At 39.0% G+C, this 14,008-nt stretch overlaps 1 protein-coding gene across 1 annotated transcript in view; it reads left to right on the plus strand.

Annotated features, from left to right (window-relative positions):
• BEND2 (BEN domain containing 2) overlaps positions 1–14,008 on the plus strand; it is a 1,535,652-nt gene that overhangs the window by 721,734 nt on the left and 799,910 nt on the right. Inside the window, exon 9 of the mRNA XM_044073057.1 lies at positions 3,408–3,611. Within this exon, the coding sequence (XP_043928992.1) occupies positions 3,408–3,611 (204 nt within the window). The remainder of the gene's footprint in view (positions 1–3,407; positions 3,612–14,008) is intronic.

Here is a 14,008-nt window from a genome sequence, read left to right on the forward strand (position 1 = left end):
TAGACAGTGCCTCACCCACTGGTGGGTAACTCTGAAATGGCTGTTTATTGTTCCTCAAACCACTTACTGGTTCCCCTGCTATCGTCCCTCCTGTTACCATAGTCAGAAAAGAGGAATCCACATCCTCTTTGACTGTTATTATCCAATCTGGGCATGGGAAAACCATCATCTTTAAGTCTGGGAGTTTCTCCAGGAGGGACTGGGAAAGAGACCTCTTTCCTGTGATGAAGTGCCATCTCTTAGTTGATCTTCCTGGGATGTCCCTAGAAAAAAGAAACAAAAGGTTAGACATTGCTCATGCAAAGACATTTTGCCTGTTCATAAGGATGAGTTTCTTACCTTAGTCAGGAGTTTATTGCAGGCTTTCTATTCTGGAGAGCAGAAATCCATAGCAGGAGACTAACTAGGTCAAAATATTCCTCAGGAAAATAGATCAAAGAATTCTGAAATAGAGGCAGGGTTTTTTCTTTGTATGATTCTCAAGCCCAGGATACTGATTTAACACCATTAGAGGAGTTTTTCTTTTCTAAGGCCATTTCTAGGATAGGTGATGTATTTTGAGGGAGCTAGTAAATCATCCCCCTAAGTTGAAGAGGTATTATGATATGCTGCAAGTAGATTTGCCTTATGCTACACCCATTCTTCTTCTTATTATGCCAGCCTTGGAGGATGTGTTAAATTCTGCTTGCAGTAGCCTTGATGCTCAGCATTCAGTCCCTAAATTAAGGCAGAACACTTATTAATATCAGTCCTTCCCATGTGGACAAGGCAGATTTCATAAGAAAATGTTCTTCTTTCAGTCTATTCTGTAAGTTGTTGACAGCTGTGGGATTGTTCTGCCACACTTCTTTCACAAGGTAGCTCCTGTATGAATCCTACAATTTCTAACCTGTCTCAGATGTGTAAACATGCTTCAGACTCTGGTTGGCAGTAGATACACATACCTCCTTTCAGTGGATTTCTTCCCCACCGTGTGAACCAAACTTTTATTTCCTCAGGTTTTTCAACACATAATTATCTTAAGATTCATACTACCAGCGCCTGTAGACCAAAGGGAGGAAGGCTTCTACAGCAAAATGTTTCTGGTTTCAATAAATGAGCTTTCATGGACACCAGTTCTGTATCTTTCCTTTCTCATATGGTCTGTGAAAGTACCAAAATTCAAAATGATGACTTTTCAGCCATTCCTTTTTTTTACTTTTACGGTAACACTAGGCCTTAAAATTGCTTATTATCACATTCCCATAGACATAGACTTCACAAAATTTCTCAGATTCTATGTCTGGGTCACATTGTCATTTGCATGCATTACTTTTTGAGTTAGCTACAGCTCTAAGGTGTTTACGTAATGTCTAGCTGTAGGGATAACTCATTGCAGACTGCAAGGCATTCACATTTGTCTTATTTGGACAACTTACTGGTCTTTACAGAGTGTTTTGCCAGATGTTAGGAGCCCTTAACATGGATTTCTTCATTTCTAACCAATCATCTAGATAAATGTTCAAACAAATAAATCTTAATTCTTCTTGACTCCATCACACAGGATTGTACTCTTAGACTGTCTTTTACATACATCTCTTCAAAGGCATTCCTAACATAGGACAAGGTGAACTTGTATCTGGAAACTTTACTGAACTTCGAACTTCTTTAATCAGTCTGAAACTTCAGACAGAGAATATTTCAGGATTCTAGGATTCAAGGATTTTGTAATTCCTCTTGTCAGGTTATAGATGAGAAAAATGCAGTAGTTCAGTAAAAATGTGGACCCGACATTTTAATCCTGTTAGATTTTCACATTCCAGTTTTGGGCTTTATCAAAAAGAACTGCATTTCTGGAATCCAGAAGAAGCCTCAGTTTTTGCTTGAGGAGCTGTTTCTATGGGGGTTAAGGTGCGAGGCTTGTGGGATAGTTCTGACAGACCAAAGCACGTAAATGTCAAAGAGTGTTAGCTGTGATCCATGCTATAGAATTGTGGTACCTGTGATCATTTCGGGTGATTATAGACAATGTCACAGTGATGTGGTACATGAACAAAGGGGAGGTGGGGGACCAGCTCTTAGCCCCTGTGCAGACTGGCTATGATGTCTTGAACAGTAGCTCTACAGCATAATGTAACCCTCCAGTCATCTTACATACGGTGAGAGCACAATGTAGTTGCAGACGAGCTGAGCAGAACAAGGACAGACCCTCAGGAATGGAAATTGAATGAGAGAGTCTTCCAGGAATGGATCCAGTTGTGGGAATATGTCAAATAGAGCTGTTTGTTTCCTTTCAAAACCAACAACCAAGTAAATTCTACATCAGGACTCCGTGCAGGTAGACTTGGAAAACAGATGCATTTTTACTTCCATAGTCTGGAATGTTCCTGTGCGCATTTCCATACTTTCCATTTGTATCCAGGGTCTTTCTGAAGATTCAGAAGGACTCCCCAAAAGATTATTGTGGAGACTCCATCCTGACTCAGACAATGTTTTTTCTCCCTTCTTCTGAAAACAGTAAGACGCAATTGCCACAAGCTTCCTCTTAGATTTTATCTATTTACACAAGACAGGAAGAGTTTGATATACCTCTGTCTCAAACTACTTCAACTGACTGTCTGGATGATTAAATTCTAATACAGTTTAGGCATAAATTCATGAGAATGTGCAGCAGCAGCTAAAGGGTACAAGAAGACCTGCTACTCTCTGACTTAACTTTTATCACCTTCTTGTGGTGTATAAAGTGTCAATTAGTATTTTCACCTGACTGGCAAACATTTATCCACTACCATTCGCTTAAACCAGCAGTCGTTAAAATTGTTTTCCCTGTGCTGATGCTACTGAAAGTTAAAGATTATACTTAACCTCAGTGACATCAACTCAGTGAAAATGTGAAATGCAGTGATGGAATTTAATGGATGTGCCCTGCACAGGCACAAAAACACATCCATTAAAGTCTATGGAAGAGCTCTAAGTTGACATCACCAAGGGAAAATCTAAATTTCTTTAGGCCGTGGTTTGAATAAAATGTTACTGAAGTTTTTTTATTAAAAACCTGGCTCAAATAAATACAGAATGACTAGGGCAAGATGCACTGTGGCAGCTAACTCATCATGTGCAGTGATGCAGTCTTAGCATGACAATACACTTCAACAGTGTTGCATATTGGCACTATTTTAGTTGCTTAAATCCTATCAAATAGTAATTTTAACTTAAAAGAAAAACAAACGTTATTTGATTTATGCAATCAAGGAAATGGTAATGGTTGAAAGAAGTTACAAAATACCATCAGGATCTTGTCTGTGCCTGCTTACATAAATTGTATAATGTTCTTTGTGGTTTTCATTGATATGACACTGGGTTGTAATGACAAAATGTGAAATGCAGCATTACATGTTTTAGAATATGTGATTTTATTCCATTTTAAGAGTATGTTGGCAACCCAAAGAGAAACATAAAAATACCTGGAAATTACTTGATGAAGGCACGACAGAAGAACAAGCCAAAGTATGCAGCACGTTACCTTGTTCGCGCTCTGTTTTCAAAGGAAACACTTCTGTGCAGCAACATGCTGGGTGACAGTACACGAGGACTCAAAGCCTTAGACCCCAATAGAGTCGGTGCTATTAGAGGTATGTTTTACATTTTTAGAGCTTTAGAGTGCAAAAATGTACAGTTTCTGTGACCATGCAAGCAATAGTTATTTAGATTTAGGAAGCAAAGATTAAGAAAAATCAGAAGAGTCAAAAATTTGTATTTCTGTCTTCTGTAGAAATGTACATAACCTTATAGTTAGTTTGCAGACTTTTGCATTTTTTTTGCCTTAAAGAATTACAAGTCCAGCATGTAAAAGAAAACAAAGGAAAACGAGTTCAGCTCATTTGAGAGTCTGAAAGCTTAAGTCATTTTTACCAAAGACTGAATCTGATTAATTTTTCTTTACATTTCATTTGGAGCATCCCTGTAGATGTTCATTATGACATATAGGTGTATCCTTCTGGTTCGTGTTAACATAATGCATTTTCCTCGTCTTCCTGCCCTCTGATATTGTTGAATACCTTATACTCATGCACTATCATATTTCATAATCTTTTTGACATCTTCAGTTCTCCTTGATACCTCCAAAGTCAGTTTCAGCCTCTTCCAGAATTTACTGTCAGCTTTAGTGATAATACTAAAACCAAGCATTTTTGCAGGAGCAGGCTCCCGCTCCCTCACATGCCTGCATGGCAGTTAGCACAGAGGGTTAAGACTGTGAACTGTATTTCCTTTGGTACAGGGGTTGATTCTGTCAGCCCACATTTGCCTGCTGTGGGAAGTTGAGAAATTTACTTTACCAGACATTGCTCTTGTGTCACCCCTGAAAAGGGACTGTTTCTCCAGTGGGCCTAACTGGTTAACAAATGTGTATTATCTCTAAATATATTAACTCTAAGGTCATGCAATCCTTGGGGTCTCATTCAAAACACACTACACCGGGGTTTAACTAAACCTGTAAAATAAATCGTGTTTCAATTAAATATTTATCAGTAAAACACATTTGTCATTTGTTGGTTTACAGTTTAGATTTCCTGCATTACATGATTTACAGGTGTTTGCAAACTGTTGGTTTACAGTTCAGATTCTGGTGTCTTGCAGGCCAGTTAATTGTACAATGACTAATACAGACTTTGCAGATTTCATTTCTGGTTTATGGCTGATGTAAAGCATTTGAAAATATAGTTTTTTTGGCAAAAGATGGTCTTAATTTGAATCATGCTTTTCTGTATTTTTTTATTTCCGCTGCACCTGTCTGCAGTTGTCCATGTCTCAGAGCCCCTCCTTGATCCTTTGATGTTCCTTCCCTGACACCTGTAAGACTTACCCCTTTAAACTTGAGGGGCTTCCCTTAGTAGCAGGAATGTCTGTAGTGTAAACAGTTGGGGAAAGGTTAGGATGTCTTGGCTTGGTGCTGTCCTTAAAGCTGCAGTGGGACTTTTTTAGAATGTCAACATTTTACTGATACATTTTCATATTTCCTTATATTTCTTAGTGTTTTTCCTTGTATTTTTCCTGTCCAAGCCAGGTCAGTGCATTACATTTTTTTCAGAGAAATGTGTAATTTTGCTATTACTCTGTTTTTTTTTTAATTCCTCCCTTGGCATTATTTCATTTTGTTAAAGTTATTGAAAGATGATACTCAAATCAATAAACAGAAATTGGAAAAAAAACTTACTGTTTTTACAGTCACATCATTGTACTTAAAATCAGTCATTTGTTGTAAAATCCAATACTCTTTTCTAGAATTTAACATTAAATTTGACTTTCAAAATGTGCTGCTAATACTGGAAACTGGAGGTTGGACACCTGTTTTAATTAATATGTCCTGACGGACATACTGACTTCATTATGGAACCACATCTTAATAAATGGAGAAGATTATTGGAGTAATTGCAACACAAATGCAATCATTTAGTTATCTGCCAAACTGTTAATTAAATTAACTAAATGCTTTACAGTTGTTTAATAAACTGTAGCCCCCAGCTCTTTCACATGGGGGTGGGGAACTAGCATTCCAGTTGATGAGAAAACTCTTAGCTGTTTTCTGTGGCCAGCAAAATACATCATCAGAGTAAGCTAAATGTCCCTGTTGAGAGAATGTGGTGGCAGACGTTTAGTCCTCAGTTGCCACTACTGGCGACACTTTTAAAAATGTTAAATACAACAAAAGAGTGTTGGATTTTACATTGAGAAGGTAACCGCAAGTAAAATGATGCAGTCATGAAATCAGCAAGTCTTTTCCTAATTTCTGTTTGTCGCTTTGAGCATGATATTTAAATTTTGAGAGTTTATTCCTGGTGTGCATTTCTTGTTAATAGGAAGGCCTGTTCAGACATTGTTAGCTATTCAGAGATGTTGTACTATGTTTCTTATTTGGAAAGTTTGCCTTAGATTTTCATTTGTTTCATATTGTTCCGATTCTTACTGTTGAATTTTGGTTGTTAATGAATTTTTTTTGACACAGTATAAAATGGAGAAAAAGGAGAACAGGGGATTTTAGAAATGTAAATGGATGCAACCATATCACCACAGCATAAGCCCCCAAATGTGTCTTGTACTTAGGGAAGGCTCAGCTGCTGGAGCACTGTGACATTTGCTCTGCCTGTGTAATGTGTAATGTAGTAATGCTTAATTGGGAAGAGAAGATCATATTCACCAGCAAATATCAAGAAAGAATAAAATATTATTCACGCTTCTTAGATGATATATATATCGTTTGGGGAGGTGATCAGGATACTTTTGATGAGTTTTTCCTATATTTAAATACTAGCAGTGACTTCTTAAAGTTTACATCTACTAGCAACAGTGTAGGAGTACCTTATTTGGATACTATTGTTACTAGAGAAGATGGGAAGTATAAATCCAAAATACATAGGAAAGAAACCTTCACTAATTCTTATCTTGATTTTGGGAGTTGTCATCCCATGAAGACCAAGAGGAATATATACAAAGGACAATGTATAAGGGCACTTAGGATGACATCTGAATATGCAGACATGTTAAAAGAGATACAGTTTATCACTTCATTATTTTTTGACAGAGGATATAATGCACAGATGATGCATAAAATTAGTTCTAAAGTGATCGAAGAATGGGGGACTAAATATGTTTCCCTATTGGGAACAAAATACTCTGCAACAAACTCTATTGAAACAAAAAACAAAGAGAAGGTTAATGTTTATAGTAGATCTTGTGTCATAGAATATGGTCCACATAGTAACAGGATTAAGGAGATAATGACCAAACATTGGCACACTTTATTAATTAATGATGAAATTATAAATACACTGGGAACAAGGCCCAGTTTTATATATAGGATGGGGCGGAACTTGAAATATTTGCTGGAAAATGAAACTAAAGGTAGAGAGACGCACAACGCAGGTTATACTAAAGGATGTGGTACCTGCAATCAGTGTCAGTATATATCAGATGCAAACAATATAGTTTTATTAAATTACAACAAGACTAGAATATTTCCTAAGAAGGGAAACTGCAATACTAAATATATTGTTTATTTGGCTAAATGCATAATATGCTCCTCCTATTACATAGGAAAGACAGAACAGCAGTTTAGAAGAAGGATATATGCCCATGTATATAGTATCAGAAAGAAGATTGATAAGAACGCTTTAGCTAGACATATTATGAATAAGGGAGAGGAACATGAGTTTAGATTTAGTATACTAGATATTGTTAAGCCAAATCCCAGGGGGGGTAATATGAAAAGCCTCTTGGCATACCGGGAATGCTATTGGCAGATTTTGACTGATGCAACTACTCCCCCGGGATTAAATGAATTTATTTCAGTCAAACCTATATTGGAAGTTTGACTTGTAAGATCTGAAGCTATACTAGAACTATGATTTACATGCTCTCATGAAAAATATGTTGTTGGGGAAATATCTTTTATGAAGTACCTTTATGAATTTTTAGGTATTTTGGTATTATGTATTATGCACATGGAATTTTTTGTGTTTACTTAACTGTGTTATATGATGAGACCATTTAATAATTGACATTTTATGTTTAATATTTGACATTTAGTATGTTATGATTATGCATTAGTTATATATGAAAGCACGCTTATAGGGATATATAGCAATGCTTATATTTTGTCAGTTACAGCTCAAAATGTATTTTATACATATTTTATACACAAAAAAAGAGTTTATTTGATTGTTTTAAATGTAATGGGATCAGGAAATTTATATGGTGCTAGTTTTAGCGTAATTTATAGCTCTTATATGAATTAAGATGTGCTGCAGCTTTAAAGGTTTTATTGGCAGTTGGCGCCAAAATGTATATTTAAACATTGATGAGATGTCCATTCTGTGTTCTGATGAAGCACACGATCTGTGTATGAAAGCGCTTAACCTTGTTCATTTGTGGAATAAAAGAATTTTTATTTTACTGGCTCTGAAGTTCGATGACTTTATAATACGCAGGATTATCACCGGAGGTTGCACGGATTCAATCCTTGGTTCATTGGCGTTCAGCGTTGCAATACGCCGCTTTTTTACTTTGTTAGTACTTACGCTGTTTTTTCAGTTGTACTGTTGAATTTTGGTTGTTATTGAATTTTTTTTGACACAGTATAAAATGGAGAAAAAGGAGAACAGGGGATTTTAGAAATGTAAATGGATGCAACCATATCACCACAGGATAAGCCCCCAAATGTGTCTAGTACTTAGGGAAGGCTCAGCTGCTGGAGCACTGTGACATTTGCTCTGCCTGTGAGTCATTCACTGGCAAAGACCAGACAAACAGATTGCAGATGGAGAAGCTGACGGCTACTCCAACATAATGTTGCTAGTCTTAGGGCTTCTCCCATTGCCACACTGACTTCTCCTCAATCTCTTTGAAACAATGAAGAAGCTCCCACCTTTGGAGCAAGAAATTGCATCTCGCTTGGTTGCGAAAAAGACCCAAAATGGGGTTTTGTTCATCCGTAGCTTAACTCAAGATGTCTAATAAGTCTTAATTTTTCCCTTGTATCTACCGCAGTAGTTTGTCATCAGTGACTTCTGATTCTGAATTTGAGACCCCTTAACCTTATTCAGCCAGGTCAGTTAGGTCTCGGTGATTAATTGTTGTAGGTTTAGATTATAGCAGAATGTATCAATCTTTTCCAAAAAGCAGCATATGTGGTCCTTGGCCTCCTGCCTGCTAGCCTCTGGGTGAGAGCACCTTCTTTACCAAATTTTTTAGCTGCCTGCCCATGATTTTTCTCAATGAGCCATGTTTAGATTCTGGCTCCTGAAAAGCCACTGACTAACCTGACATTATGAACGTTAACATCAGTGAACCCATTGAGGTCATCTGTGGCTGTATCTTAGAGATACAGGCCAATACTTGGACTTATTCTCCAGTTGACGGTGCTGTTGTGCCAAAGTTCCTGGTCTTGAAACTGTTAACATTTTGGAAACATTTGGCATCAGGGCTGGAAGTTGAGATCAGTACTCATTCTCTTGGGTTCAACCATTCTATCCTCAAGGCTGGCCTTTTGGCCATTAGCTTCTATGCCCTTGCTGATGATTTCAGTATTGAATAGTGTTGACCTCTAGTGTTGAGGCCTGTCTGGTCCTCGACATCCTGAAATCAATCTCAGTGGCTGAAATTATAGCCTATTGTATCTCCTCTTACTAATGATGTAGGCTTCTGTGCACATGCCTTCCATAGTATTGACTTCCATCACAGCTTCAACCATGGTACCCCAAGTGACTGCATTTTTAGCCATCAACTCTCCTTCTGTAGAGGACAGATGGATTGAGAGGCATCAGCAAGATGTTCAGGTCTTATTTAGGCATGCTGAATTTTCCTGCTTCTAGGATTCTTCCCCTCCGAGATTGGTTAAGGAGACATGCTGCAAGATAAAACACTTTGACTCTCCCACAGAGTCCCCCACCTCGGATGAATATGAGGACACAGACTGTTTCTACCGCATCCCAGGTATTCATCTCAAGTTCAGGAAGATTTTTGAGATGAGCAGAGTTAAGGCAGGATGGAGCACAGTGACCCCTCCTTACCTATGCACATCTTTGTGGAGGTCTTCCATTCTCTCAAGTCCTTATCTTAGATGGTCTTCCCAAATAACAAGATAATTCAGCTGGTAGCTCAGACAGCATGGAATTACCCTGATGTGGGTTTTTTTTGTCCTAAATAGGCTGTACAGAGCCTTCTGTTCACTGAAGGCATGGACATGTTTGGCACATTCTCCAAAGATGGACTAAATAGTTTGAGGCTAGCTGAAAGAATGTTTCTACTCTACAGAGCCTAGTCAGCATTCACTAAGTAAAGAATTTTGTGCACTGATTTAACTAACTATAAACTATATGCCTCATATGCTCTTTTTTCCAGAGGGATCTTGTTCAAGAAACTTTCCAGACTTTGAAAGGGTTGTTGGACGTAGAGCTTAAAACTTAACTGAAGTTTCAGGTGGCAGCTGTTTGCACCTTTTCAATCTAACCATGTGCTTTGCACATAACATGGTATATGGTTTGACAAAAGCAGCAGGTGCTGACATTGTGATAACATGCTATTCCTAGCTTTGCCTGTAAGATACTATTTAGGATGTGAAGGACAACTTCATAAATAATGCAGTGGATGGAACCTTACTGGGTGGACCAGTGTAAACGCCAGACTACATAAACAATAGGAAATGGCAAGATCCTCACTGCTGTTGGCAATAATCCTGAGATTCTTCACACATTCCCACAGATGCAGCAGAGCTCCTATCAGTTACAGTTACAGCTACAGTGCAACCAACAGTGATATAACAAAAGAGGTTCGGGGGGGGGGGGTTGCAGAGATGGTGGCAACTTACACAGTGGACAAAGCCCAAAGATAGCCAAAACTGGCAAAATAGCAAGGGATAACATAGCCCTCCTCCTAGTAGCCTTCAGTCAACTCCTTGAAATCTTGCTTGATTGTCCCACTCTGAAGACAGGGTTGCCTGTCCCTCCAGTTGTCTACATTAATGGCCATCATGCAGGACAAGTGGATGAGGACTGTCATGTCTAGAGGCCACACAATTCTCTTGTATCTTCCCGTAGTACATTCATTTCCCCAGCCAGATATCTCATCCTATGGCAATGATGCAGCAAGAAAAGAGGCATTGAGCTTAATTTGAAAAAGAGCAATTCAAGAGACCCCACTAGATTTACTCAATGTTCTTTTTGGTAACCAAGAAAACAAAGAATCTCAGGCCTATTTTAAACTTTTTCCAATCATGGGGCAGTCAGTTTTTCCCTGTACATCTGAAGAAGGCTAGATTTGCACTTTGCATGCCCAGGATACACGTGTCCACATCAAAGTGGCAAACGCGTCATAGTGGTGGCTTTGCATCTGTATTGAAGGCACTCATTTTCAATTCCAGACAATTCCATTTGGTCTCATATCATTCCTCCAGAGGTGGTCACAAAATGCATGTTAGTGGTTGCATTGCATATAAAACTGCAAAGCACCAGGGCATCCCATTACCTAGCTCAATGTTTCCTGGTAGCTGTAATGTTGGACAGTCTTACAACCTTGAGAGAATATTCTCTTTCACTATTTCAGACCTTAGGAGTCACAAGTGAACACGGCAAAGTCCCAGCTTGTGCCCACTCAGTCAGTCTCATTCATCAGATGTAAACTGCACTCTCTCAATTGCTGAGCATGTCTCCATCCATACAGAATTCTATCTCTTTTCAGTCATTAATGTCCCAAATTCTATAGTGTTAGACATTTCCAGCAAGCATCTGTCTAGAGGTGTTGAGACTGATGGACTCGCAAGTCTTGTCTTTGTCTGGACAGACATTTCCAAGCCCCCACCCCTAATGGCTCAGTCTCCATGGATGCATCTGCTGTAGGACTGGTGGCATTTCAGTAGTAGACAGACCAAAATGTTCTGGAAAACAAGACAGTCAAACTTGCATTGCAAGCATTTCAAGACCTCTTTCTGTAAGGTGCTGTTGACATCCGCACTGGCAACATGACTGTCATGTTGTATCTCAGCAAGCAAGGAGGAATCCACTTGTTTCCTCTTTGTCAACAAACCATAAGTTTGGCTGTAGGTGTTTGCCACCAGTCATCTTTTTTTATTGTCCACTACATCCTGAGAAAACCATATCTTTAGTGAACCAGCTTGGCCATTGCATGTGATGTCCCTCTAGTGTAGTTTTACCAACCATTACGGAACAGGGATTAGACACATCCTTCTCTGCTGTTCCAGTACCCGGTGCAGGTATGGGAGAACCAAACCCTTTAGGTGCAGGATTAGTTTGGGATAAGAGACCTCTTGCCAGACATAATGTTCTGACCCCAGATATTTTACCTAGTAGTGAAGTTCACAAGAAAAAGAAACAGAAGCTTCATCATATAACTGATAATCAGATTATAGCTGTTTATAAGGCCGACATGGTTTCCTTGGCTATGAGTGTTTTGCAGACAGCAAATTCTGGTGGTTGTGTTCTCATCCATGGCTCTAGTGCTAGTTTGGTTAGAGACCTTTCTGTTGTTTCAAAGAATGATGAGGAGTCTGATGAGGATAATGGGGATTTCCTAGCTGACACCGAATGCAGTCACTGTGATTCTTCAGATGGTGGACCTGAACTTAAGTCCAGACAAGTGTTCACGCTTTCAGATGATTGCTAGATTTAGTGATGCTTTTGCTTGGGAGCAACCAGGAACTACCCCAGAGCTGGGCACAGTATATGACCTTATAGGTGGTGAGATGCCCAATTCGGTGGCTATCCCCCCTCTCTTTATCAGCCTTGGAAGATGTTTACAAAGCTGTCTGCAGGACACCAGCATCTATTGCAGCAGGCTCTAAAAAGACTCAGAGAAAGTATAGGGTCTCCTCAGATATGACATGCCTCTTTTCTCATTTGGCTTCTATACTAGCTGCTGTTGCTGCTGCTCAAATCATAAAAAAAATTGTCTTCATTTAATCTAATGCCCCCTGATAAAGAGTGAAAATGATTAGATCTTCAGGGCAAAGGATGTCCCTTTCTAGTAATTTAGCCTTTAGTATGTTAAATTATCAAAGCTATGTATGAAATTTTACTTAGAGTGTGTGTGCAGGTTGCATGATTTTACTTCATCCTTACCTGCAGGTCAAAAGTCTTATATGATTGAAATTGTTATTAATTTGACTCAGATTTCGAAACTTGCTTTGAGAAGTATGCTTAATTTGCAGATGCAGTCATGGGAAATGCTGCTGCTTCTGTTGTTTTAAGAGGGCGTGCTTGGATTCATAATCAGAACTTTGCTGATGTAAAAGCCAAAATTTGGAATGCACCTTTAAGTTCTGAACTGGTGTTTGAGCCCCCTCTGTTACACAGATTCTCAAACAGTGGGATGACAGTGGCAAATTAATATATGGGGTATCTGGGTTGTTTCATGTACCTAAGTTCCCCCAAATAAGGCATCTTCCTTCAAGGGCAGAACAAACCCTAGCCAAACAAAAGTCAGGGATCCAAAAGGAAATGGCAGAGGATAATTCTTTGAAACCAAACAAAAGGGATTAATTTCCAAAAAAGGATCATCCCCCTGCAAAGGAATGACTGTGGTGAGTCACAGAGCACCCCTACATCCCCTTCTGCCTTTCCTTCTCTTCCTCATTCCCCCAGGCACTCTATCAGACTTGCTGCTTGGCCAGAAATAGTCTCAGAGAAATGGATTCTGAGAGTTATTCTGAGAGGATGCACTTGGCAGTAGATAGAAAGCCCTCCCTTCAGAGAAATTCCCTAAAACCCTTTAGACTAGGCAAAGCTGTTTTCTCCAGTACTCCCATCACATGGTAGAAAAAGGAGTCCTAGAGACAGTGTCTGTGATACAGAAAACCAAAGGATTTTACTCCAGGACCTTTCTGACACCAGAAAAAGAGCACTCCTGGAGACCCAGCCTAGATTTTCTTTTCTAAACACTTTTGTAAAAGTTCCAAAATCAAAATGCTTACCTTATAGTCATTCCTAGCATTGCTTCCAGACCATTGTTTCACAACGACTCTTATCATTATATTTCTATTGCTCCCAATTTAAAGAAATTTTTGAGATTTGCTGTGTCTGGCTTACTTTCTGTGTTTTCTGCATTACCCTTTGGGCTGTCTAATGCACCTTGAAAGTTTACAAAGTGTCAGGACCCAGTGGTTACCTATTGTGGAAATCTAGGCATCCATATTTTTCCTTATTTAGATGACTTTACTAATTTGTGCAGATTCTGTTTCCAAGCACTTTGTGTCGTGAGACAAGGCTACATCCCTCCTTTCCCACCTGGGCTTCAAACTGAACCTTCAAAAGTACTTCCTTGCACCCTGTCAGTGAATGTTTTTCTAGTGGTGTTGGATAGACTCAGTAAAAAGGATGGCATTCCTGCCAGAAGACAAAGTTCTAACATATCAGGGCATTTTCTTGGATTTTCCTCTTCTGGATGTATCCTCAGCATGAGAGTTCCTCAAAATTCTAGGCCTAATGACATCAAAGATCTTTATGATACCACCTGCCAGACT

The sequence above is a fragment of the Protopterus annectens genome, chromosome 5.part1 (genome assembly GCF_019279795.1).
Source record: "Protopterus annectens isolate FY-2018-M chromosome 5.part1, PAN1.0, whole genome shotgun sequence".
NCBI classification, from domain to species: domain Eukaryota; kingdom Metazoa; phylum Chordata; order Ceratodontiformes; family Protopteridae; genus Protopterus; species Protopterus annectens.